Source organism: Anguilla rostrata, chromosome 10 (genome assembly GCF_018555375.3).
Source record: "Anguilla rostrata isolate EN2019 chromosome 10, ASM1855537v3, whole genome shotgun sequence".
NCBI classification, from domain to species: Eukaryota; Metazoa; Chordata; class Actinopteri; order Anguilliformes; family Anguillidae; genus Anguilla; species Anguilla rostrata.
In genome coordinates, this window is record NC_057942.1 from 4,022,076 (window position 1) to 4,049,171 (window position 27,096).

Here is a 27,096-nt window from a genome sequence, read left to right on the forward strand (position 1 = left end):
CAGCGGCAATCGGCTGGTTCAAGAAAGAGTTGTATTGTGGTTACTTGAATTTGAAAGAATTTTCGCATTGAAATAATAATAATAATAAAAAAAAACGTTCAATGAATAAACGGCTTGTGCTATTATGTGAGTTTAATATTAAATTAATTACTTTTGGATAGAGCCCTTTTAACCGTTGATTTGAAAAGGCTACCTTTCCTGAGACAATCGAAAACAGAACAATTTTTGGACAAAATTTTTTCCAAAGGCTCTATTTTATATCCATTTTTTTTTATTATTAAGCCAATATCTAACACCGCTCCACCTGGTCCATACCATAGGCTGTCCTCTTACGCCAAAGACTGGTCCTATTGATGTACATTTACTGTATAATTATTTACTGTACACCTACTGCACAAAAATGTACAATGACTGCACCCGAAAGTCCAGTTTCCAAACCTGCAATAATGTGCGGTCTCATTTTACCTTCATCATTTTAGACACAATATGCGCAGCCATATGACAATCTTGTGGGTATATTCCGCTTTCACGCATGAAATGAAGGTGTACCGAAACTTACATTTCAAAAATATGTATTTATTCTTATTTATATGCATTTATTTAGCTGTTTTAGCACCTGTTGCCGAGCTAATTATTTATTTATTTATTTTGCATCAGAATCAGAACTGCCCTCGCGCCCAGATGACTTAGCCCATTTAACATTCGAAGCAATTGTGCCAGAAAAGTTCAGCAAATGTTCCCGAAAACGCGAACGTTCATTGGTAATGTTTTGGGATGGAGTTGGTATGACTTGTAGCACCTCTGTAGCCTCCCAAATTGAGCTGATAGCTTCATCTGCCCCCTCCAACCCCCAACGCGCCTTCCGAGCCACCTTTCCCGCTACTGCTCCCGGCAAGAGGCGCGGGCGCAGCGGCGGGGAAAGAAATTCTCAGCAAGCACCAACGGCTTTATTCTCAGCCATTCATTCCTGACTAGGAGCCGAAAGGCACGCGAGCGAAGAAACTACTCTGCCTTGAAGGAGTTCTATTAGGGATTTGCACGGGACTCGTTACATTAAAGAGAAGAACAGAAACTACATTTGAACATTATTAATTTAGTTAAATACGTTAGCTAACCGCTGGAAGTCTTGCAAAATATAATAGAGAGGTGCTGATCAGCAGCGTAAATATTCAGTTAGTCGCTGTTCATTTAACTAACTTTGATGGACAGCTAACTTATTATTTGGATTTTCATTACTGTAGCTGGCTTCTGTTGAAATATTACATGGTGCTTAGTTAGCTTCCCTCGTTAACCATCTTATTTTTAGAGTCTTTAAAATGCATGCCTAACTATTTACTTTGTTAGCCAGCATGCTAATTGGTGATCAACTAACTTAGTGCACTTGTGCAATACATTCATCATTATTTTGATAACTTGGATAATAACGTCAACATGCCAACCAAAACAAACACCTGACACAAAACTGCTCATTTGTGAATGACGAGCAACTTTTAAAAAGTTAATTCAATACTTGTTCGCTTGTTATCAACGATTTACGTAAGCTGTCAGTCTGTCAGAAATGGCTAACTAATTATATTTTCATTTTGCGAGTTAATTCTAGTCATCCGCTTTTAGCTACAATACGAGATCTATAAGAGATCAGTAATGCCGATAGTCGGCTTGTAGCCAAGATTTTGGAGTGTAACTAGCTAGCTAACTTTAATGTACCGGTTTCATCTGAACAGAATAACGCGTCCAATTCGGTCAACTACCAAAACAGGAGTTGTTAAAGGGAAATCGAGCAACTAGTCTCCTAACATTAGCTAGATCGATACAGGGCACTTGCAGGCTTGATGATGTCTTAAAGGTTATTATCCGCTGAATCGGACAAGTCTTTGTGACCCTGCCCACCGAACAGCAAGGACGGAGCACTGCGCATGACAGAGACTGCTGGACAGCGCCAAAGAGGGAAATTTAAAAACGGTCTGGAGAACAAGTGCGCAGTCAAAATACCCTACGCAGACGCACTATCAGACCATCCCAACTACGGCTTACACAAGACAGGTAAGAGTTCTGCAGCTGCTATTCATTCATGATAAAAAAAAATATTTGGCGTGCGTTTGTGGCATTATTATTTTTTGTTTACTGCTAAATGGCAAGTTAGGTAATGTCACTCCACTGCAACATTATTCTTGTGCAAGCAAGGATGACAGTTGTAACTTAGTTACGCACTGGCAACGTTAGTTTATGTCAGCTATAAAGTAACGTCAACAGCGGTCGTCTGATTTTTGATGGTCTGATGCCTAGTTTGTTTGATTACGTTGTTTCAGGCCTATTGGCCAGTTATCCAAAATTTTAGATTTTATTTCATTTAAAAATATTTCTCCAAACATTTAGGTTAATGTTAGCCAGATTAGGAAGTCTAACTTTCTCAGTTTTTACATGTAGCAAGCTATTTATCGAGCTATCTGCTTGTGTAAGTAACAATTTCTGCTGTAATTTAAGAGATCAATGAATGCCAAGAGTTTTAATTTTATTAAGGATATGGGTAGAATGAAAATAAATCATCACTAAATTAAGAAGATGTAGAACCATTTTGCTAGAAATATTCGAGAACAGGGGTTCTTAGGACAGAAGTATTTATTTTTTTAAAATCTTTTACATTGTGTTGCCACTGCTGAAATATCAGATCATATTCTTTATCAGTGCAATTGCTGTCAATTAACACAAACACGTCAAATTTCCCCACAGGAAATGATAGAAAGTGGAATTACTTCCAGGATGTCAGAAATTCTTGGAAATTCAGGACAAAGTCACCACCCATCACCTCAAGACTACAGGTACCCAAAGTTAATTATTATACTGCTGGTGATGGGACAGTGCCTTGCTTTTTTAATTTAAATTATCGAAACTTGTCAAAGAACATGGTCCTTGATGTGAAATAGCTTATATTTATCTGTTCATTCTTTTTAACTTTTTAAAATCCTGGCTTGGCACACCTATGTTATGATGACACAATTACTTCAAATACTTTTTGAGCATCAAGTGTTTAAACTTTTTGTTCAAGAGATACACTTTTCAAGCGCCAGGGAACCAACCCCCCTGCTATTGTACAATCGCTGTCTTCTAGGTGTGGACAGCTCCTTTTTTTTTTAAAAAAAAAGGAGGTGGTGGTGGTGTGTGTGTGTGTGTTGGATGGGGGGTGGGGGGTGGGGGGGGGGGGTGGGGTTGTATGCAAAAAAAAAAAACCCTGAGAATAAATGATTTTCGGTCTGAATGGACCCGTCAGAACCCATCAGCTCTGTTTACCCTCCCGCTGCCGACACACGGAGACCCGGACCCCCTCGCCCGGGCGGGTCAGGGGTAACGGGGTCTCCCGGGGTCACTGCAGGGGGAAGTGGCCTCCAATTAGAAAGGAGAGGAGGGGGTGGGGGGGGGGGGGCATTAGGAGAGCTAAACCTCTGGGAAAAAACGCTTGCTCCACTGCCTTCTTTTTAAACTTGCCTGAAGGACAGGGACACTACACGCTTTGCCTCGCTGAGCAAACAAAATGAATTTAATTATTTTTATTATTTTTTTAAACCGCTCATCCATGCGCATACTTGCATTCCAGTGACCGCAAGTATGTATTTTGAAAAACACAGCTGCATGCTACAGTGACTACAACCGAAATTTAATTAACCGGGAATATTCTGTCTCCTGCTTAATTGTCAGGGGCTCAAGGGCAACTGGTTCTCGCGGCCGACGTCTGTGATGAGTGCGTGACGTGTGTAGCCCGTAGATGCGGCTAACAGATGCTAACCCGTTTTACAAATTCACCGCGGCATTTTCGTATGTTCGCCTTGTGAGATTACGAGTGTTGTTCGTAACTTTGACTTTGATGAACTTGTGATTTTTGGGCTCTGAAAATGATAAATTGTGTGAACTTGTGGAAACTCTAAAGCCAAATATAAAATTAGTATGCGGAGTACTTCAACTGTACTGTGAAATTCCAGTTTTGGGGCATTGTTAATATTTTTGTTCCAGGTTATATAGTTTTTGTAGCCTCATCTGCACTACTCTTCCCAGTAGTAGGATTTTATCAGTGTGCTTCTAATTTTGAGCCAGCGAGAGCCAAAACCAGTTGTTTTTGACAGCGTTAGTGGTACTAAAATTTCTTTAGAAAAATGTGATCCATGCATCCATATTTGGTTTGTTTTGAGAGCTGTGTGTTGATGGTGATGTTCCTGTGTAGTCTGAATGAATTACTCCTATCGTAAATCACATGCTTATGACTGATGCTTCAGGCTATAACTCTTGGGCAGGGAAGGCACCTTTTTAATGTTTTGTTAAGAGGATTTCTTGTTAGTGCTGCAAAATTTTATGTACAGTAAATGCCTCCCCTAAAAAAATTTTTTTGAATGCCTCCCCTATTCAGAAGTTAACACAGAAGTAGTTCAAGCTAGTATTTTGTGGCCCACGGATAAGGAATGTGCTTAAATCTTGATACGGTACAAATTCTTTACAGGTTTCATTCTTTCCTGCAAATACAGACACACACAAATTTAAAGGCAAGAGAAAACCTAGACTGATGTAATTATGGATCATATATGCAGTGCAGTTTCACTCACATTAAAATACTGCAGTGCTCTGCCACTGCCATTTGTTGAGTGAAATCAGTAGAATATGTTACATCATAACAGAAAGCAACATGAATGGAATTTGTTGGTGTTGTTTTATTTATTTATTTATTTTTGCATTACTATGGTTAGCCTAAATAGTTGCGATTGGGTGAATCAGTCCCTGCAAGAGCGCCTTACAACCTTGAGGTAGAACGTGTGGTGTTTACTCTGTACGTGTTTCTTTGGGTGTTGACCTGGCGACACATGATTGACAGATTGAGCCGGTAATGCAGTGAATTAGCACGGTGGATAGTGTGTGTGTGTGTGTGTGTGTCTGTGCGCAGGGGAGTACAGCAGTTCTGTTTACGTCAATGTTGAATTTCAGGTTTGTATGAGAGACATTTATTTTATTTGTGGGACATTTAACGGTAAGACATGAGAAGGTTATATGTCTGAGGCTACTAGCAGTTTATGCAAGTACTATGAAATCTGATATTAGCAACACAGCTTGCTGCTTGTTCATTTTGAAAGTTATAGTCATATACTATACTCGTAGACATACTGTACATTTGATTTCATATTTTCATACTTGATTGATGAATAATATTAAAGGAGTTTATGTGGGTTGAGTTGTATGGCATATGGGTGTATTACAATGTGGTAATAAGCATAAATATTAAATTTTATAATTCATTTAATTAACAATATGCAGAAATTACAATGGAGAAGATACACAACCTTTCATTGACAAAATTATTATTCAATAATAAATTGTCGGTAATATTCGTTTATACACTGGAATGTTTAAACTGATAGAGAGAACTGCGATTGTTAAGGTGCATGTATAGATGTTTATATATTTTTTTGTTTGGCTGGCCTATGCTTGGAAAGAAAGTAAAGAAAAGAAAGGAAATTTTATTTTTTTTAAATGTAAATCGATATATTTTCCATTTCGTTTCACTATGAAACAAAGCGCACGTCTACTGGATTAAGGAAAGCAGGCTTATCAGCGAGTACTATCAGTTCCAGAAAACCCGTGTGCTGTATTTCATAGGGAAATGAAAGGACAAACTGAACTATGGCAACAATCTTTTCCACACCCACCTGACACATTACCGTTTCATAACCTTTAGTAAAGACAGGCCTGGCTCAGAATGAAATACAACTCACTGGAACGTGCCACCGTATCCAGGCAGTAAATAACAGACCTCTCTACCTAGCTACCGTTCCATTTTTAAAAAAATCTATCTAACAGGGTCTTAAGATTGTATTCAGATGCGTTGAGGTGAAGCTCTGGGGCTGTCTGACAGTTAGACTTCAAGGAGTTTTTTTTAAAATTCCATTATATCTACCCGTGGTGAAGTTAGTAGACGGGGTGGGGGGAAAAAACAGCGGCAGTTAATAGAATAGTTCATTCAAAATCTCTCACTACTGTTCCCGTGGAAGAAAAGAAAAACGTTTTGTATATTAAGGGCACCATGGCAGCCTTTTTTGTTTGTCAATATTTTGATTGCTCAACGAGGAAATCCAGATAACAGTTGAGGAAGTGTTTTGTGTGAATGGGAGGGAGGGGGTGGGGGGTTGGGGGAGGCGTGTGTATGGGAGGGGATGGGGGTGGTGGTGGTGGGGGTGTGGGGGGTTTACAGATTCAAATTTCAAAGGTTAAATTGCCATCACAGGAGGAACATAAAGCAGAACGGCACGACGAGTTTCACTTGAACAGGGCGCGCGCTTGAATGGAAGAGCCTAATTATTCATAAGCCCTGCCGACCGGCACGGGCGGCCAAGGCCACACTCCGAGCCGCGGTGTCCACACGGCAGGTTTTTTTCTTTTTTTTTTTGGGGTGAAATGATGTAATTTATCGGCTGACAGGCTGCGTGAGCGCTGTGGCTTGACCCTATTGCCCCCCCCCCCCCACCACCACCACCACCCTGTCTATTGCACCACTGGGGGGGGGGGGTGGGGCAAGGAGGTGGAACTGGGATGGAGAAGGGGGACAGGGAAGCAGATGGTCCTCTCATTTGCGTCCCTTGTGTCTGGACTGTCATTCCGGCAGATTAATGCACGGGGGCCTGGTTAAAAAAAAAAAAAAACCTAAAAAAAAAAAAAAAACACGGAGTAGACAATCAAGGAAGGGTCAGACAATAGAGCCACGTGTCACCCGGCAGCCTGGCGTTCGGGACACAATGGGCGATCATCTTTCAATAGACAGGGGCCAACTGTTGCAAAACAACATGTGCCTATACTCCACATTTCAAATGATTTCAAGGCCGCTGTTTATTTACGATTCGGCCAATGACGAGAGAGGGACCGCGGTCACCTGATTGCGGTTGGGGAGTGGGGGGGGGGGGGGCGAGGGGGGGGGGGTGTGGGGGAGCTACAGTGCCCAGGCTCGCGAAATAACTGAATGGCGAGGGTTGTCATGGCGACTCCCTAATTATTGCACTCTTCTACAGTAAGTGTAGGAAAAGAGGACTGGAGAGGATTCAAGAAGTTCCCCCTTTTTTTTTTCCTCCTCCCTCCAAGAAGTCTCCGTTTACAAAAGAAATAAGAAATCGCGCGAGAGAGAGGATTCCTTCTTAAGCCTCCATTGACCTCAAGTGACTGCATCTAATCTTAAATCCTCAGCGAAGGATTTCACCGTTTTTCACTCATTTCAACACTTTAAAACTCCTCATTTTTTCACTTTTTAATTATATTAGAAATGCTTCATGAAACATAAGAATGATCTCAAAACAAAGTTGATGAATTTTTATAACTTGGATCATTTGCCGCTTGTTTAGGGAAACTTGGTTTTGTCTTGGAGGAAAGAAAGAGGCAGCAAAGAAGATTAATAAAAATGAAAGTCACTCCTTGTTTTCAGTTGCTACTGGGGGAACAACTGAAAAAAAGCCCTTTAAAAATGCACCAGGCACTCGTCTTTGCTGGTGCATAAGTGAACTGAAAAGGGGGGGGAGGTTTTTTTTTTCGTTTTCAAATTTCTTGAAGTAATTAATTGGTTTTAGACAGAGAAATTGATTTTTTTTTAAACAAATTATCGGGATAGTAGCCTTTTTGCTCATCGCTCTACACATAAAGATCAATAAATCCATCCAAGCATGCCCAAGACTGGATACAAAAAATGAATGAATTTTTTATTGTAGTCTGACAATTGCGTGATGGTTGTCTATATATATAAAATATGAAATATAGTGAAGTGTTGGACTGTCTGTTGAGACTCACTGCTCCCCCCCCCCAGGCTGCTGACCACAGACCCGTCCCAGCTGAATGAGGACGACCTCCCGGGGGACCTGCAGTCCCTGTCCTGGCTCACGTCCGTGGACGTGCCCCGGCTGCAGCAGATGACCACGGCGGGGCGGCTGGACTTCAGTGTGGCCGCGCAGGGCAACCTGCTGGAGCAGCAGACAGGTGTGTGCACCTGTCACCTGTCCGTCTGTCCGCCAGGACCACTGGGGTGGTTTTTTTAGGGCTGCTTTTGTGGAGCTGGAGCAGATTTTGGGGGCTTTTTAGGGCTGCTTTTGAGGAGCTGGAGCAGATTTTGGGGGCTTTTTAGGGCTGCTTTTGAGGAGCTGGAGCAGATTTTGGGTTTTATTTTAGGGCTGCTTTTGAGGAGCTGGGGCAGGGTTTGGGACAGGAGGCAAGGAGGGCTTGCGACAACTTGGCTCCTCTGTTGATGAGGCTCCCAGTGAAAATGACATATTGTGTGTGTGTGGACTCTGCCTGCAGCCCAGCTTAACAACATGAACGTGTCCAGTGGACAGGCGACCATGATCCACCTTCAGAGCAACATGCAGAACAGCATTCTGGGAATGAGCGGCATCAGCGGCCACAGCGGAAACGTGAGTTGGAACCGACGGGGCCTACGGCGAACAGCTTCGGTTAGACCACAGGCGCCAAACTCCGGTCCTGGAGGGCCGCAGTGTCTGACGAGTATTTGGGCCCCCGAGGGTCATTCCAGTCATTGATTGGCTAAAGAATCCACACACACACCTTGTTCTCAAGGCCTTAATTGGAAACCACAAAAACCCACAGACAGTGCGGCCTTCTGGGAATTTAGTTAGACCCTTGTGTCTGAACGTGTGTAGCGAAGAGGAGAACACACACACCTATGTGGCTTGAGATGAAACGAACAAAGACACCCTTGTCTAGCGCAACGGGGAGGATACAGAGATCACAAATTGTGCCTCTCTCTCCCTCCCTGCTCCTCAGATGTCGTCGTACTCCCTGAACGGACAGCCCTCCCCGGGGTTCCAGTCCCATCCGTCCGTCTACCAGCCGTCTCCACAGCAAGTCTTCACCCTTGCGCAGACTGGCCAGCAGGTACAACCCTTCAGGAACATCTACCATCTAAACACGCATCGTGTGCGAGATCACATATGTGTGATTAGAATGTTCTTAACTGCACATTCTAATGCTGATGTAACCGTCACAACTGGGAATTGAAAGCAATGGAGTTCTAGAACACCGACACTGAGAATTTTAAAAACATTCCAAAAGACCTGTTGTTCAAAGTGGGGAGCTGCTATGGGGACTGAGCACGATGAAATCTAAAATCCAAATTTACTCATGAGAAATTTGCTAATGTCTCTTCCGCAGTGTTCTGCCGCAGGCCTCTACAGCAGTACCTCCTACAGTAACCAGGGCCCTTTCAACCAGCCTCGACTCGCCCCACACAGCAACCAAGACCTGCAGCCAAAGTCCTTTCCCAAGCCCATCTACTCCTACAGGTGAGCCCAAAGGGAATTCTGGGAATGCCAGCTCAATTATAATCTGGCCCTGACTAGGAAGTACATATTTGCATGATTGCTACATCCTGACTCCCATGACCCAGGAAAGGAAACACTAGCATGGTGAGAAGTTCACTGCCAAAGGGACCATCTTTAAATGAATAGTAAACTTTACTCCATTTGATGTCCCCTCAGTTGCCTGATTGCTATGGCCCTAAAGAACAGCAAGACGGGCAGTCTCCCCGTCAGCGAGATCTACAGCTTTATGAAGGAACACTTCCCCTACTTCAAGGTAAATTCTCTTTCCGGTTCTTTTGTGGATATAAGGGGTGAACTGGAATAAGGGGAAGGGATGAGTAACTTACTCGTAAGTTCCAGATGACTCAAAAGATCCTTTTCTTGCACCCCTCTGTAGACGGCACCAGACGGCTGGAAGAACTCGGTTCGGCACAACCTGTCGCTGAACAAGTGCTTCGAGAAGGTGGAGAACAAGCTGAGCGGCTCCTCCCGCAAGGGCTGCCTTTGGGCCCTGAACCCCGCCAAGATCGACAAGATGGAGGAGGAGATGCAGAAGTGGAAGCGCAAGGACTTACCGGCCATCCGCCGGAGCATGGCTAACCCAGGTAGGGACAATATAGGTCAGGTCTGCAGTTTGAATGTCTCTCTGGATGGGAGTCTGTTGGAGCATAGCCAACCCTGGTAGGAGAGCACAGGTCCGTTCTGTAGTATGAATGTCTCTTTGGGTGGGTGTCCACCAGAGCTTGGCCAACCCAGGTAGGAGAGTGCAGGTCAGGTCCGCACACCTGGGTCCTTCGGGTGAGAGAACGTGGCACTGCAGTGGTTCCAAAGGCACAAAGCCTGGTGTCTCCAAAGGAAGACAAAAAGGGAAATGATTTAAAGGAGGAGGAATGAAGTTTTTTGAGATAGACAAACTAGGATGCAAGACTATGGCAATGATTCCAGTGTGCAGCAGCCCCAAAAAAAGCCAGTCACATTTCTAAGCTGTTCCTTTGTGTGTGTCGCTCGCTCGCTCGCCCACAGACGAGCTGGACAAGCTGATCACGGACCGACCCGAGAGCTGCAGACGGAAGCCGTGTGACCCCGGGGTGACCCGGCTCCCCAGCGGCCCGACCGGCGGCCTGACCCTGCCGGCCCAGCTGCAGCCCCAGCCCGTCATGACCCTGTCCCTGCAGTGCCTCCCCCTGCACCAGCACCAGCACCACCACCAGCACCAGCACCAGCAGCACCAGCACCAGCTCCAGGCCCAAACCAGGCTGGCCCCCGGGTCCCCCGCCCCGGCCCAGACGCCCCCGCTCCACACGGTCCCCGACCTCTCCCACAGCCCCCTCGCCCAGCACCCCGGCAAGCCCCCCCACGAGTTCTACAGCCTGCACAGCGACGTCACCGCAGAGGTCGACACGCTGGATCCCAGCATCATGGACTTCGCATTACAAGGTGGGCCTCTTCGATTTAACCCTTTGAAGAGCAGGGTTGTTTTTTTATTTTTTTGGAATGTTATTTTTTCAAATTTCTGAGTCGGTGTTCTAGAACTCCATTGCTTTCAGTTACCAGTGGCGATTGTGACATCAGCACATTCAGTTCAGAACATTCTAATAACACATTTGTAATCTGACACCTTAAGAAATCTGATCCTCAGAATAAGTTAAAGGAGTGAGAGAAAAAAAAAAAAACTGCCGACCAACCAGTGCTGTGGACATGGCTTAAAAGTTGTATAAACACATCCAAATAATAATAGGCGCTATGCAGATAAAACAATACATTTTATTAAGCCATGTTAAATGCACCTACTTTAAGTCACTTTGGCTAAATCCGCAAAATGCTTAAATTTAAATTCCTATTATCATTGGGATTAGCTTTAGACACCAAAGTCCTTCTGCTTCGCCAGGTCAATCCCACAATTTGCCCTGGCTTCGTTACCAGGGATTAGCGGGCAGGTCAGAATAGCCAGTGCCCTCGAGCAGTACTGGAGAACACAGCGCTTACCTGGGAGAGCCTGACTCGCCTTTTCTGTGCCCCAGGGAACCTGTGGGAGGAGATGAAGGACGAGAGCTTCAACCTGGAGACGCTGGGCGCCTTCAGCAACTCGCCGCTGCGGCTGTCCGACTGCGATCTGGGCGGGGGGGCGGGCGCGGGGGCCGGGGGGGGCCTGGCGGGGGCGTCCGGCGGCAGCGGGCTGTCCTTCTCGGACCTGCAGGTGACGGGTCTGTACGCGGCGTACAGCGGGCTGGACAGTGTCTCCGCCCAGTACATGGGCCCGCAGGGAGGCAGCAAGCCCATCGCCCTGCTCTAACAAAGCACCCATCGCCCTGCTCGAACACAGCACCCATCGCCCTGCTCGAACGCAGCACCCATCGCCCTGCTCGAACACAGCACCCATCGCCCTGCTCTATCACTGCCCCCGGGGGGCGAGGGGCGTGCAGGAGCGAACAGGAGAGAGGAGCAGACAGGAGCGAACAGGAGCTGGAGTGCCAAGGAGCAAGGAGCACACAGGAGTGTGCAGGAGAAAGGAGAGAGGAGCAGACAGAAAGGAGGAGCGGACAGGAGCAAGGAGCACACAGGAGGGAGCAGCTTTACTGAAATAAACCCGATGTAACAAAGCAAAGAAATTTTTTTTTTAAGTCACTTTTCCACATTGGTACAACTTCTAGATCCCACTTCTGGAACCAAATGCTCAACTTCCAGCGGTTAAAAAAAATCATAATAATTTTGGAGCCCTCGCCCCCATCCACCACCCCCCCCCATCCCCCAAAATTAAATCATGTCTCATTCAGTGGTCCCAGTGGCAGTAACTGAGGACATTTCTTCAAACTGGTCCCTTTGTTTCCGAGAGGAATGTGGCTATTCCCAAAACATTTTTTATTCACATCAAGATAACACCACAGCGAAAACCAGCAACGACGGAAAAATATCGAATCAGCCCTTCACAGCCGAGAGTACGCAACACGTCAAATAAAAAAGGCTTTTGTGTGGAATAAATTTGGGGCCTGCGGCTCCTGTTAGGAGCGCTATACGTCATACTTATGGATGCTGACGATCGAACTTTGCCAAGCAAAGAGAACTTCAGAGGACCTACAACCAAAACTGGGGGGGTGGGTCGCTGTCATGGCATTCTACGTGAACATACTCGACTGTGTAAATACAAACTCTTGTGAACAAGGCACCGGCGTCCCGGTCGAGCGGGAGAAATACTTTTGTTTCCTTTACCTCCGGTCAACGTTAGCCTAACAACTGTAGTTTCAGAGACCCGTGTTTTACTGTATTTGTGCTAGGCAGTATTACTGTGTTGTATATGTTTTTTTAATTTATATTTATAAATGTACGAGAGGCATCGTTTTTAAAGCACGGTTTACAGTCCCCTGCAGGTGCGACATCCCTCCTTGGAACAGGAGGAAAAAAAAAAATAAAGAAAAAAGAAAATATAAATCATAAATTAATTTACTTCACTTTTAACCCATCCAGACTTGCCAATATCATTGATTGAAAAGTACAGTGTCACTTACCGATTTTAATTTTTAGCCAGATTGCTAATGCCATGTAAGAATTCAAAGACCCCAACGGTATTTTGGATCTTCTATGATTCATATTGGTGTCATAATTAAAACTACCTGCGTTGCACCTTGATCCAAAGTTTCTGTGATAATATATGGAGCCAATATCCCAAGTGTAAAAAGTCTACTCCTAAAAATCATTCCGGTTTTACATTCAAGTTATTTTGTGTTAATCTAAATACAAAACAACTTGAAGTAAACTAAACCATGTTTCAAAATCACTGTAAAAGTAGGTTTGTAATAAACCATTGAAACACTAGAAATATTTCAATACAATAAAAGGAATATGAATTCAGAAATGCATTTGTTTTATAGTTTATACACTCTGAGCAATGAGACCGAAATACAAAAATAAAATCTCACTCACACTTGCAGGAAATCGGTCGTTTCATATTCTCAGCTCAAAGATATGACAGTTGGAAGACGATGAGTGAAACTGGCATTTATTCAGAGAATGTGTATATACATCCCAGATACACACACACGCGCGCACACACACGCACACACAAACGCACGCACGCTCGCACACACACAGTGTTGCAGCGAGTCCAAATGACTCATTCCGATATGAGCCCCTTTCTTTACTTCCCATAGCCTGTAGCACCTGCACAAATACTCACTGAAAGCAAACGTCTCAGGGAAGTGTCAGATCGATAGCTTATCATTTACACAGTCGTTCATGTGGAGGATCAAAAAAAGCGACAGAGGTAAATGCTGGTGTAGAGGAGAGTATAAAAATCAGTTCTCTTGAATCGTCAAAGATACCACAGTGCGTACTGAGCACCCTCGCTCGAACACTTAACGCGGTAAAAAGCATATCTTTGGTATCAGCAGGAGAACAAACAGCTTTTGTTGTCGACATCTTGCGTTCCGGGTCCGCTCTGGTCCTGAAGATTGAACCGGCAGCTGATGCATACAACAGCTGGCAAGTTCGCACGTGTGAGGAATCGCTGTCCCGTCAGTATGCAGCACGGACAGGCTGAGATTTGGCAAGTCTTCGAACCCACTTCTTTCAGACGCATCGAAGCGAGTTTGGCATCCTCCATCTTGATCGCACACTGAAACACGGCACACTAACAGGGGTGTCTGATCTTACCCGAAAAGGGTTGACGTGGGTGCAGATTTGCAACACCTGATTTTACATATGAACTAATCATTGTCTTCAATCAGGACCTCGATAAGTAGAACCAGGTGTCGCAGTGCTGGGCTAAATCAAAAACTAGTACCCACACCAGCCCTTTTTCGGAAAAGACTGGACACCCCCTTGCTTTTAAACATTCGATATGTTCTGATGGCACAACGGTAGTAATTCCCCTCAGGCAGCTTGCTTGCATTCACAGGTAGAGGAAAAATGTGACTAGTAACGGAATGGGGGTACAGGGGATCTTTTTTTTTTTTAGTGGACCACGTACACACAGTGGCAGGACTGCAGTGTGCATTGGGGTCGGCAGGGTTTGTGCGTGGTTACAATCAGAAGTCGTATCTTAATCCTGAGAACAAAACAGAGGGTTTGAACGTCGGTCCTGGCCGATCGCCGTGGGAAACCAGGTCACCAGCACAGCGTTACAACTGCCACAGTTCACGAGCTGCGCTAGAGTTGGGCTTTGGAAGGAGTCCCCCCCCCTGGTGCATCCTGGGAAAAGGTCGGAGGTCAGGTGGAGGTCGCGCTGTCCATGGTGGCCAGGAGGTGGGAGATTTTGGCCCTTTGAGAGGGAGTGATGTTCTGGCTCATGTGGATGATGCAGTCCATGGCCACCTCTGGATTGGCCTGGACCAAGCTGAGGTCATAAGACAGAGAGAGAGAAGTGTTTTTGTACGCCAAATGCTGAATGGTTCAGTTGTTGTGCTTAACGTATGCCCTGCGTGCTTCTACTGTGTGTGAGAGAGACAGAGAGAAGAGTGTGTGTGCAAGAGTGTGTATGAGTGAGGAGAGTGAGTGTGTGCATTAGCATGCATGTTTGTGTGTGTGCGAGAGAGAGAGAGAAAGAAGAGAGTGCATGCGCAAGAGAGCATGTGTGTGCGAGTTAGTGAGGAGTGAGTGTGTGTACGTGAGCATGCCTGAGTGTGTGTGTGTGTGTGTGTGTGTGATATTCCTGACCTGCGGATGTGCTTCAGGGCGTAGTCTCTCTTCAGGTACTTGATGTTCTCCCTGATGGCTGACCGGTTCCCGTCTTCCTCTGACAAGTGCTTCTCCAGCCACTCCACCACCACTTTGTTATTATCCCACAGGTATGCCTGCAAGAGAGCCCATCCACAGAACCTCCTCTGAGCCTTGAATCTATTTAACATTCTCAGGGACATGCTGAGGGTGGGACCCTCATAGGCAGTGGTGCAGAGATACAATAAAACCAAAAAATAAATACATTTAAAAAACACCACTGCAATTTACTTGCAACGCAAATGCGATTTGGTTGCAACTGCTTCCGAGCAGCTCAACTTCAATGCACCTGGTTTCATGCAATAGCCAATCAGAGTAGAGACACGGGTCGCGCGCAGACGAATGTACCAACGTTTTCTGTAACTGTAGCTGTAACGTTAATTTAACTCATACGCTGTTCCCTCCTCATTTTAAAGAAGATCCAGAATTGGGACATAAAGGTTTTCGTTTCCTTGTTGAAAGGACTGCCGATGATATTAAGAACAATAACTTAGCGAATAATATACCGTTATAGTATCAACCGTAAATTCCTTTACAAGTTTTAAGTATACTACAAAAAATACCGGTTAAATGTATCCGCGCATTATCGAATGAGATTACGTAACACACTTTATTCTGACTGGCGATTGACTACGATTCAAATTTCTTGCGAATTGCCTCGTGTAACGGTAAATTGCTTGAAATGACACCGGAGCAACGCGTTGCAAGCAACAAAACTTTCGTGGACATTGCTCCGTGTAACAGGACGCTAATAATGTAGCCAAGAGGCTAGCTCTCTCGCCTCCCGTCTCCGTAACGGACGAATTTCGGACGCACCTTGACGGTCCCCTCGGTCTCCACGAACCAGCGGCGCAGCATGGACTGGATGTGCCCATCGCTCAGCTCCTTGTTGGCCTGCAGGATCTCGCCCTTCACCACCTGCTCCAGCAGAAGGCGCCGGAGACGCCAGTAGAAGAAGCTTCTCGCGTTCTTCCATTCCAGGATGTCCTGCGACCAAACTCGGCAGTTAGTCAAAGTAGCAAATAAAAAAAAAAAACTCACCCAGCCTACAAAATATAACAGTGAAACGAACCCCTGTGCCAGTAGAATATGTAGTATATTCTGGAAACATATTTCACAGCTGTGTTTAAAAAAATATATAAATATTGCAAAGTCTGAAAGCGGTAATATTTTACACATTTGCCCACATATTGTGAAGTATTGAAATTATCTATTTTATTTCAGTATTCCAGGTCATGTAGTAGAGGCAGCAACTCTGGGGGTTTTCAAGACCACACTTGATACAGTGCTTGATACCATCTAGTTGGTAAATAAACAGAGCACTAAGTGCACTTTAGTGGTGGGGAAATGGCGAGCATTGTCAGGCTGAATGACTTGTTCCTGTCAAATGTTATGTTTAAAAATAAAAGAAAAGTATACTGCAGCATATTCCATCTCCGGAAGGGATACTTGAGGTCAAGCAGGAGACACTTTTAGAGCAAGCGGGAGTCATGGAGGTGCATATTATCACACGCTGCAGGAGAGAAGAGGAGGCGCCCCCCCTCACCGAAATCACGCCCTTCTCCTGCATCCTCCCCGGGGTGTCGTGGAGGTCCACGAACTGCACTGCCACCTGGTGGTAGATGGGCAGCAGGAACTCCTCCCGGGCCTTCAGCTTGCTCTCCAGCTCCTTGCGGTCTTTCTCCAACAGCTCCGGGGTGCCTGTTCAAATGGGGGGGGTTGGGGGGGGCGATGATCGTGTCATAAAACCACCGACCCAACTGTCACACCGGCTCTGGTTTTAATGCAAGGGCGTCCTCAATCTTATCCAGGAAGGGCCGGTGTACATGCAGGCTTTTTTGTCTCAACCAAGCAGCAACAACACACCTGGTTCTACTAATCGAGGTTCTCAGCAAGGACTCTAGTGGTTGATTGGTAGAAGCAGGTGTGTTAACGGCTTGGTTGGAACAAAGAGCCTGCACCCACACCGGCCCTTTCTGGATAGGATTGAGGACCCCCTGTTTTAACGGATCGGACCGCTACGGAGTTTTCCGGTAAAACTTCCACGCAGCCTCGGGGCGGGGCGTACCTAGCTGCTCAGCCAGCCGGGCGTAGGGGGGGTCGATCCGGCGCATGGTCTTCAGAAGGTCCTTCCTGCGGAACTTGATCTCCACCGTGCCCTCCGCCTCCAGGACTCCGCCCCTGCACAGGGAGGAGCCAATCAGAGCCGTGGGCGGGCAGGGGGTTCCGATTATTTACGTTACATTACAGGCATTTAGCGGACGGTCTTATCCAGAGCGATCTACACAACTTTTTACATAGTATTTACATTGCATCCATTTATACAGCTGGATATATACTGAAGCAATTACTACCTTGCTCCAAAACTCCACAACGCCAGTGTCCTAACTGGGAATTGAACCTGTGACCTTTAGGTCACGAGAGCAGCTCCTTACCCATGATACCACACTACTGCCCATTGATTGATTGATTGACTGAATTTATTTGATCATTTGACCGCCCCCCCACCTGCTCTCCCGGTCGGCGTAGAGCTCCATGCACAGGGGGTTGATGGTGGGGTCGATCACCACCCAGGAGCCCCCCCTGAGCTCGGCGTGGGGGGGGATGTAGACCAGGACGGGCTGCCGGAACTCCCGCAGGCTGTCCACGATGTAGGCCCCGAACTTCAGCACCTGGTCGTACATGTCTGAGGGGGCGCAGGGAGCCATGGCAACAGGGTCAGTCGCCACGGAACCCGCCACATCCCAGAATCCCTCACATAATCAAACTACGCAAGCGCCAACATTCCTACATATTACATATTACTCGTTCTTCATATAAGCATGTACTCTCCTCCGTAAGTGTGTGCTGCCAAGATGCACTGGCTTTTTTCCCCACTCTAGTCTACCTGCTAAGCTATGCGGGCATCGATGTGCACATTACACAAACAAGAGCTGCTCTTGCGCAATGAAATAACAATGAAACGCTGGCAGAAACTCCTCCCACTCTACATGACACCACAGCCAATTACGAGCCACTCTGTTGGGCTGCCGGCCAATCAGCAACATTGACATGGTCTAGCTTTGATACAGGGCCTTAAGGCAAATCGCTACACTACTGAAACTGACGTTTAGGACGACGAGGCCACCTGACAGCAGCCCCGACACCGCCATCGTTCCAGCATTTCACACGCGGCGCGCGTACCCTTCATTCCTCCGGAGAAGCCCCTCCAGTTGGCGAACACCATCAGAGGGAGCTGCTCGCGCCCAAAGTCCCGCACGGCCTGGGCCGTCTTGAAGGCCGAGTCCGGGAACCACACCTGCCCCGCCTGCTGCAGGAGCTGGGGAGAGAGACGGGGGGGGCAGGGGGGTCAAAGGGGAAAGGTCATCTCGCTTTACTCGCCTGCGATCGCCATGGCGACTTGTACGGCATCGCGGGAAAGGAGGGCAGGAGTTACTCACTTTGGCCTCGGAGTCCAGGTTGGCCGGATCCGCGGGAACGGTGACCTCCACAGTGCGCGTCTCCACGGCGATGACCCCCAGCGGGATTCCTCCTAACCTGAAGAGACATCTCCCGTCATGTATAGATAGACACGCTTTTCAGTTTCAGAAATACAACATTGCGGGAACTTTATCTTCGGCATACTTCCACATTCTGCATCCAATAATCAAAAAGGTACAAGACTTGTAGTAATCTGTTAGACTGTAGACCAGGGCTGCCCAAATATTCCCTGTTCCTGGAGGTCTACCGTCCTGTAGCTTGCCACTCCAACCCTAACAAAGCGCACCTCATTCAACAGCTAGAGATCTCATTGAGCTACTAATTGGTGTGCCAAACTAGGGTTCAGATGTTACCAGCTACGGTGCAAACCCCGGAACTGCCGCATCCCCCTCCCAGGTGGCCCCCAGTTTCAGTGGGTCTACACTCACCTGGCTCGTCCCACCACCACAGTCTGCGCCCAGGAACCCATCACCTCCATGAAGGAGCCGTGGTCGAAGAAGCCGCTCTGCCAGGAGCCCTTGATCGCTGCGGAACAAGACGGCATCCAATCACACACCTCGGCCCTGGGCACCACTTCTTCACTTCCATTTATTCAAACTCATTATGGGAGAAAGGAATGGATTAGCCGCGAGAGTGCTTCTCCTCTCTCTTCGCTTTAAAGAATAATGGCCACCCTCACCCTCCTCTTTAAAGAATAATGTTCCCCCGGCTCCCGTCCCCCAGGGCACGCGTATCGCGTGTGAGCCCCGCACTGGCGATGACCGGAGCCGATCTGATGCCCGGGCGTGTGTCATACCAGCGGCCCGACATCAAAACTCGATGCTCAGCGCGTGAAATATTCAGCAGGTCTTCCTCGTGGCAGTCGAACGGGGAACGTGATACACGTCCCCTGCAGGCTTCGAGGGTTTTCATATGGGAACGTGTTCTAAATAACTACGGGCTTTATGGTAATCATACGGGAACATGTTAGGGATACTGCTGGATTTTTGGTTTTCATACAGGAACGTGTTACACGTTCCGCAGTCTGTGGTGTTCACACGGGAACATGTTAGGGATCCTGCAGGATGTGTCGTTTTCGCATTGGGAACGTTTTCCTCGTCCCGCAGTCTTTGAGGACCGTGCGTGACCTCACACACAGGCACGGCTCTATTTTAGAGGGGTGAACGGGTGGGCGGGGGGGGGGGGGTCTTACTGGGATGGGGCCTCCCGGCCAGCAGCCAGCGTGGGTCATAGGGGGCCTTGGTGGGGGTGAAGTCGACCTCCCTCTCCACCGGGTCCGTGGGCGGCAGGACCGGCACAGGACTGTGCTTGTTCTGAAAGGACACAACGGGCACCCGCACGTTTAGGGAACAGGAGCCCTACTTTAGGAACAGTACCTCACGTTTACGGAACAGAACCTGCCGTTTATGAACAGATACCCTCACATTTAGGGAACAGGAACCAACAACATTATTCATGAGAATCAAGGAACGTACATGCACTTTTAGACGGAACAAGTGAACACTTCAGTGCACTTTTTGTAAAGCTATTTCTACGGAACAAGACACTTTTTAAACTGGAAACAGGCAGAAAATGCACTTTAGGGAATACAAACCATGCGAAGGCAACATTTGAAGGAAACGGTTTATTTTATATCACGGTTTATAGGTAAGTTAAAAACCGCACAAATGAAAGTACCATGGAAGTTAGGGAAAACCAGCACATTTAGGGACATGAAGTCCTTTTAATAGAAGACGGGAAACCCATAATTTTACAAATGTTTTTAGGGAAGGAACGCGGTACCTTTGGCATATAGGAGAGCCACTGCAGGATGGTGAAGACGCCCTCAAAGTCGTCCGGTACGATGGAGTGCGTGACCCCGTTGTTGTGCATGATCTGCACCCCCCCGAGCTGGTTGTTCGAGGTGTACACCTCGCGCCCCAGCACCTGTGGGACGAACAGTGCCAGGGTTATCCAGCGGGACGCCATTTTTCACCTCCACATGATCACGGCACATTTCTGAGGGATCACCCTGGACCTCATTTTCTGAGTCTGAGTCAGTGGCCCACAGAATGGGACATGGAGCTCATCTCAACAGCCTGTTCCCCTCACCATAATGTTCTCACACACTGAATTTGCACAGCGGGAAATCCATCCACAACTGCCAATATATAGACAGGGAAACCGTTTCTAAAGAGGTCACAGGAGACCTGCAGACACAGAAACACTCAGGAGGACAGATGGATATACAGATGGACGGACGGACGGACGGACAGACAGACCTTGTTGAGGGCGCCGGACCCCGTGAGGATGATGTGGGAGTTCTCCACCTGGATGACCCGCTGGCCCAGGCGCACCAAATAGGCGCCGATCCCAATGGCCCTGCAGGTCACCTGCAGCACAGACACACACAGTACAGACACGCTTCAGCACAGACACACACAGCACAGACACGCTGCAGCGACACACCTGAACACACGTGACCCAAATTTCCCGTGGGACGGCACCATTTTGGCCACGCCCACTCACCATGCTGATGGTGACGATTTCGTCATACGCCAGGGACGTCTCCCCGGCGATGGTGCCGGACCCCCGCAGGTTCTCCACGCCAAGCCCCTCCTCCATCCCGATGATGTCAGTGATGATGTACCTGGGGGGGGGGGGGCAACATGATGATGCAAAAAGTTAGTTTCCTGTGCTGATTACAATGTTCAGCTAAGAACATGTTTGTGATCTTACACCTTAAAGGGCTAACTGGTTATTTTAGGGACAACACACAAAACATTTAAATGTAATGATGATAATAATTGAATAATAATAATTTAAAGAAAGAGAGAGAAATGACCGACCTGGACTCCCCGCCCTCCTCCACGTGCTGGCAGTGCACAGAGTTGGTGGAGCTGATGCGGGTGTAGTCCTGGGGTGTCAGGTACAGGTATTTGAAACCCTGCGTACACAAAGGGCCACAGGTGAGCTTATGTCATGTCAGCTTCACAGTAAATGGCTCTTCTTGGGCCAACGGTTCTTTTGGACCAGCACCAGTAATTAAAATACGCATCTGCCCCCCCCCCCCCGACGCCAGGGCCTCACCTTGTAGGGGTCCCCCGGGTCCACCCAGGCCACCTGGAACTTGTGTCGGATCTCCTCGGCCAGGCCGATGCGGGCGCCGCTGTTGGCGGAGACGTAGACGCGTGGGATGCCCTCCTCCCGCGCCAGCTCCGACGCCCGCAGGAACAGCAGGTCCTCCTGCGGCCCGAACGACCCGATCTTGTGGGTGATGTCGTTGCTGATCACGATGATCTCCCGGCCCTCGGGGTACTCCGGCGTCTTCATCTTCATGCGGAACGCCACCATGCCCACCTGCAGCAAGGGGGGGGGGGGCGCGGAAAAAGCGATTACATCATCAACCGACTCACCGTGGTCATTGAAGACCCCACAATTCTGCAGAGTAGGGGGTCCCCACCCAGTGTCCTGGCTAAATTCCCCACCTGGCTCTCTCAGCCTGCCCCCCTAATCATCTCCCTCTCCACTATAGCTGATGTGTGGGTGAGCGTTTTGGTGCAAAATGGCCGCCATGTATCATTCAGGTGGATACTACACATTGGTGGTGAGGAAAGTTTCACCCTCAACCACTGTAAAGCACTTTGAGTGTGTAAAAAGCATTATATAAATGCAATATAAAATATATATATATATATAATAACATAAAATTGTATATAGACTGTCCTACCTCGTTGTCGCCAGGGAGCCGGTTCATCTGCACCAGTTGCCCCTGGGGGTCCAGCACCATCTCGGTGCAGATCAGCACGTCTTCGGGGTAACTGTCCCCGGAGCCCCACATCTTGAACAGAGCCTGCGAGGACGAGGAGGCAGAAAGAGCGATGAAGATCGAGGGGCGTGGTCAACGAGGGGGGGTGAGGATCGGGGCGACGTGGCGGTAGAGGGGGAGGGGGGGAGGCGGTACCTGTCTGAACATCTCGGGGAAGTCATACACGTAGGTGGTCCCCAGTGTCTGGGCCTGGAACCTCTTGGACTGCAGAAGGTCCTTGGTGACGTAGGGGGTGTTGATGAGCATGCCGTGGAGGAGCCCCTGCTTGTCCCCGTACGACTGGAACATGATCTGGGGGGGGGTTGGGGGGGGGGGGGCAGCACAGGAAGCGCTCAAACACACAGAGCCACTGACACACTCAACAGCTCAGTGCGTATGATGGGAGACCACACCGAACCACTGATTGGCTGACAGTAAATAATTCATTCATAAATGTCTTAAGGCATATGTATAGAGCTGGGCTCATTCGTAACTTAAGCAGGATATTAAATGCAGTATCTGTGTTTGGACACAGCAGCGCAGCAGAAGTACCTGTCCGGAGCTGAGGTCGGTCACCTCCTTGTACAGGCTGATGTCCAGGTAGTAGCCCGACTCGTTGGTGAGGAAGAGGCGGATGGGGATGGCGGTGCCCACGGGCGTCAGGCGGATGTTGATCTTCAGCTCGGCCTGCAGGACACGGAGCTTCCAGAGCCGACTGCCGTACCGCATCACCATGGAGCGCACGGACTCCTCGATCTGAGGAGAAACAGGAGGAGGAGCGTCACCATGGAGCGCACCGACTCCTCGATCTGAGGAGAAACACGAGGAGGAGCGTCACCATGGAGCGCACCGACTCCTCGATCTGAGGAGAAACACGAGGAGGAGCGTCACCATGGAGCGCACGGACTCCTCGATCTGAGGAGAAACACGAGGAGGAGCGTCACCATGGACTCCTCGATCTGAGGAGAAACAGGAGGAGCGTCACCATGGACTCCTCGATCTGAGGAGAAACACGAGGAGGAGCGTCACCACGGAGCCACCGACTCCTCGATCTGAGGAGAAACACGAGGAGGAGCGTCACCATGGAGCGCATGGACTCCGCGATCTGAGGAGAAACACGAGGAGGAGCGCACCAGGGAGCGCACGGACTCCTCGATCTGAGGAGAAACACGAGGAGGAGCGTCACCATGGAGCGCACGACTCCTCGATCTGAGGAGAAACAGGAGGAGCGTCACCATGGAGCGCACAGACTCCTCGATCTGAGGAGAAACAGGAGGAGACCAACAGGATGGAAGACTCCGACAGGCAGGGAATGAGGAGGCGCAACCATGGACCCAGCAGGGCCTTGGGGCGGGAGGAGCAGGAGGAGCGTCACCATGGAGCGCACGGACTCCTCGATCTGAGGAGAAACATGTGGAGTGAGAACCAACAGGATGGTAGATCTCCAGGGACAGGCAGTTGAATGAGGTGCGCAGACATGGACCCAGGATCAGGGCCTTGGGGGTGGAGGAGCAGGGGGGACGCACACACTGACCTTGGAGGGGTCCATGATGACCGTGGGGACGAAGTTGAGGAAGATGTGGTTGCAGTCGGTGCGCACGTGGGTGTTGCTGAAGGCCACCTCCAGCTCGTCCATGGCCTCCAGGAGGAGCCGCTCCCCCTCGTTCTGCAGGTACTCGAAGGAGGCTTCCTGGAGGGGGGGGGGGGGGGGGGAGCAGGGGTTTTAGGAGGGAGCATAAAAACCGGTCACAGGTCCCTCACCACAAACCCATACCATCAAATTTTACTGGATGACTGCTTGTTAAAAACAACACCACAGAACAATAACTGTCAGTGCAAAAGAACAAAGCAAAACAAAAAAGAACCAATCAGGGCCACGCGTGTTGGGGGGTGGCGTGGCGTGGCGTGGCGCGGCGTTACCTTGGTGATGAGGTCGGAGTGGCGTATGATGGCGCGGATGAAGAAGCGGTAGTCGGTGACCTCGGCGCCCTCCTCCACGCGGGCGGCGCCCAGGTACAGGTGCATCTTGTGGTTGGCGCAGGGCACCGCCGCCAGGTCGAAGTTGCGCATGCGGCTCAGCTCCAGCTGGAAGGCCAGCGCCGGCTCCAGGTTCCGGTAGATTCTGTCCTCCTGGAACTGCAGACGCGACGCGGCATGCCGTGCGTGAGCCCTCACAGTACGTCTCTTTCACAGATCACAATCTTTCACAGTTCACAGCACTTTCACAGATCACAGTCTTTCACAGTTCACAGCACTTTCACAGATCACAATCTTTCACAGTTCACAGCACTTTCACAGATCACAGTCTTTCACAGTTCACAGCACTTTCACAGATCACAATCTTTCACAGTTCACAGTACTTTCACAGATCACAGTCTTTCACAGTTCACAGCACTTTCACAGATCACAGTCTTTCACAGTTCACAGCACTTTCACAGATCACAACTCTTTTCACAGTACTTTTCGATTATTAGATTGTCAGCGCATTCACAGAAACAGGATGTGGTCTTTCTTACCTCATCTCTAGCTCTGAAAGTGAAGAACTTTGGAAATTCCCTCTGTATAGAACAATAAATAAATATTATATTTATGTCAAAATACCATCTGGTTTGCAGTTCTGAGAGAAAAACGTCTTTGACACAGTCATACAGAGGCATCTTTATCATACAAAATTTAGAACTGTGAAATTATACAAGTTGAAATTCAAGTGTTGCATAATTACATTTTAACCTCCAAATAAAATACCATTAATTATTAACAAAACAACATTATAAACATATTATCTTACCTTCTGTGCCACTAGAAATGTGATTCTTCTTATTCCATGTTCAAAAAGTATGGCTTTCTGAAATCATAGAGAGATATTTGTAAATCTATATGCAAGGAGTAACAATGACAAAAGTACTGCATCCAGAAAATGCACAGCAAAAGCTCCCCAAGACCACAGCAAGACAGGCCGCGGACAAATATGAATGAGTAACCTTGTGCTCACCTTGAAATTCTCCAGGAGCGGGGTTGGAAACCACTGAGTTAAATTTTGAATAATTGTTAGTTATCTGTGTGGATTGTACTGGTGTCCAAAAAGTAAAGGCATTCTGAATAAGTATTCAGCCCAGGTCTGGAGCACAGCGAGTCGGGACGTGAGGGTTCGTACGGGACAATGTGACGTGAGGGTTTTGGAGGGGGGCACCGTGTAACCCCTCACCTTGGACTGGGCGTAGGCGCTGAACTCCGTCACCAGCTTGTCGTCGTCCTCCGTGTCGGCGGTCTTGATGGACACGTTGAGGATGTGGATGGGGTTGTCCTTCATGTTCTGCAAGGGGCCGGTAATGCAGGGGGCGTGTGATACAGCTGGTGTCACGCAGCCCAAATCTGAGACCCCGCCCACTCACGCAACCCACCCGCCCAAACCTAGACCCCACCCACTCACCCACCCGCCCAAACTGAGACCCCCCACTCAAACCTGAGACCCCAAAAACCTGAGACCCCGTCCACTCACGCACTCACCCACCCAAACCTGAGACTCCGCCCACTCGCCCAAACCTGAGACTCCGCCCACGCACCCACTCACCCAAACCTGAGACCCCACCCTCTCACCCACCCGCCCAAACCTGACACCCCACCCACCTACCCGCCTACCTGCCCAAACTTGAGACTCCGCCCACTCACCCAAACTTGAGACTCCGCCCACTCACCCACTCACCCAAACCTGAGACTCCGCCCACTCACCCACTCAAACCTGAGACTCTGCCCACTCACCCACCCAAACCTCAGACCCCACCCACTCACCCACCCGCCCAAACCTGAGACCCCACCCACTCACCCACTCGCCCAAACCTGAGACTCCGCCCACTCACCCACCCAAACCTGAGACTCCGCCCACTCACCCACGCTCCCCAGTGCCCCGCGCTCACCTTGCAGTTCTCCTCGTCGTACAGGGTGGAGCAGGCCTCGGAGAACAGCGGGCTCTCCAACAGGGGCTCGGCGAAGCTGGAGATCACCTCGTCGAAATTCCTTCAAAAACACAAAAAAACCCCGCCCCCCCCAGCTGAGGTCAGCACATCTGGCCACTCCCACAAGTGCGCTGTCAAGGATACAGTCTTAAGAGTGAAGCTGTCGACAACTACGGCTGGGTCAAATTGAATTAGTTCTTCACGTGTTGGAGAAATTTTAAAGCACTCCTGCAGATCATCAACAAAACATGCTACTAACCAAAGTGAAAACCATCTTTCCTTAGAATACTGGCGAAATTAAATGATCCTTCAAAAAAACAAGCGCAAGTAATCTGCAGGTTCAAGCATTTCAAATGCTTGTTTGACCCAGGTCTAGTTACCACCGAGTTATACGATACTAGTTAACTGACCTATTTTCTCTGAGACTAAGTGCCACTGAGACTACGGCAACCCTTACAAAGCTCAATGGAAGACCGCTTTTTGGTGACCCTCACACACTACCTCTTGAAGTCCTCGAAACAATGGAAGGCCACCATGGCGCCCATCCTCTGGCAGGGCGGGGAGAGCGCCCCCTCCAGGAAGAGCTCGCTGCCCTGCCGCCGGATCTCGAACTGAGTGCAGTTCACGGGGACGGACACCCTATCGAGGCAGGAGGAGAGGGGGGCGATGAGTGGGGATGACCGGGGGGGCGAGGTCAGGGGTGAGAGGTCAAGGGGTCAGGGGTCAGCTGAGGCAGGGGTTCAGAGGGCAAGGCATAGCCGTTTAGTAGAGTGGGCGGTGCCTGCAACAGCAGCCTACTTCTACAGAGCTACTTCTCCACAAGGAAAGAGTGCCTTTGTTA

At 48.6% G+C, this 27,096-nt stretch overlaps 2 protein-coding genes across 7 annotated transcripts in view; one reads left to right on the forward strand and one right to left on the reverse strand.

Moving 5' to 3' along the window:
- The first annotated feature begins 650 nt into the window (after nt 1-650).
- foxn4 (forkhead box N4) lies at nt 651-12,950 on the forward strand. 2 transcript variants are annotated; one of them, XM_064353553.1, is made up of 10 exons: nt 651-2,043; nt 2,731-2,819; nt 7,820-7,989; nt 8,308-8,420; nt 8,791-8,901; nt 9,178-9,308; nt 9,504-9,600; nt 9,724-9,931; nt 10,350-10,763; nt 11,348-12,950. In XM_064353553.1, exons 2-10 carry the CDS (start codon nt 2,734-2,736, stop codon nt 11,617-11,619), a joined length of 1,602 nt encoding a protein of 533 aa, XP_064209623.1. In that variant the 5' UTR covers nt 651-2,043; nt 2,731-2,733; the 3' UTR covers nt 11,620-12,950. The 2 variants fall into 2 exon arrangements, with proteins under 2 accessions (XP_064209623.1, XP_064209624.1); XM_064353554.1 differs by lacking the exons at nt 651-2,043; nt 2,731-2,819 and adding an exon at nt 3,907-4,965.
- Nucleotides 12,951-13,303: 353 nt separating this feature from the next.
- Nucleotides 13,304-27,096, reverse strand: part of acacb (acetyl-CoA carboxylase beta) — a 37,846-nt gene continuing 24,053 nt past the window's right edge. For all 5 annotated transcript variants that reach the window (XM_064353539.1, XM_064353541.1, XM_064353540.1 and 2 more), the window contains 25 exons: nt 26,757-26,894; nt 26,217-26,316; nt 25,508-25,615; nt 25,091-25,147; nt 24,819-24,860; nt 24,223-24,438; nt 23,837-23,992; nt 22,855-23,058; nt 22,459-22,614; nt 22,225-22,347; nt 21,585-21,854; nt 21,344-21,441; nt 21,024-21,144; nt 20,777-20,887; nt 20,298-20,441; nt 19,708-19,828; nt 18,944-19,040; nt 18,476-18,572; nt 18,219-18,354; nt 17,544-17,721; nt 17,104-17,216; nt 16,582-16,736; nt 15,852-16,022; nt 14,976-15,112; nt 13,304-14,655 (listed from right to left, as the gene is read on the reverse strand). In XM_064353539.1, the coding sequence (XP_064209609.1) occupies nt 14,529-14,655; nt 14,976-15,112; nt 15,852-16,022; nt 16,582-16,736; nt 17,104-17,216; nt 17,544-17,721; nt 18,219-18,354; nt 18,476-18,572; nt 18,944-19,040; nt 19,708-19,828; nt 20,298-20,441; nt 20,777-20,887; nt 21,024-21,144; nt 21,344-21,441; nt 21,585-21,854; nt 22,225-22,347; nt 22,459-22,614; nt 22,855-23,058; nt 23,837-23,992; nt 24,223-24,438; nt 24,819-24,860; nt 25,091-25,147; nt 25,508-25,615; nt 26,217-26,316; nt 26,757-26,894 (3,376 nt within the window). In that variant the 3' untranslated portion in view covers nt 13,304-14,528. The remainder of the gene's footprint in view (nt 14,656-14,975; nt 15,113-15,851; nt 16,023-16,581; nt 16,737-17,103; nt 17,217-17,543; nt 17,722-18,218; nt 18,355-18,475; nt 18,573-18,943; nt 19,041-19,707; nt 19,829-20,297; nt 20,442-20,776; nt 20,888-21,023; nt 21,145-21,343; nt 21,442-21,584; nt 21,855-22,224; nt 22,348-22,458; nt 22,615-22,854; nt 23,059-23,836; nt 23,993-24,222; nt 24,439-24,818; nt 24,861-25,090; nt 25,148-25,507; nt 25,616-26,216; nt 26,317-26,756; nt 26,895-27,096) is intronic.

Bases quoted from the DNA above. Each gene is read 5' to 3' on its own strand.
- foxn4 (XM_064353553.1), top strand. From the start codon at position 2,734: ATGATAGAAAGTGGAATTACTTCCAGGATGTCAGAAATTCTTGGAAAT. The intron at 2,820-7,819 runs GTACCCAAAGTT...CCCCCCCCCCAG, and splicing joins CCATCACCTCAAGACTACAG to GCTGCTGACCACAGACCCGT. The intron at 9,309-9,503 runs GTGAGCCCAAAG...ATGTCCCCTCAG, and splicing joins AAGCCCATCTACTCCTACAG to TTGCCTGATTGCTATGGCCC.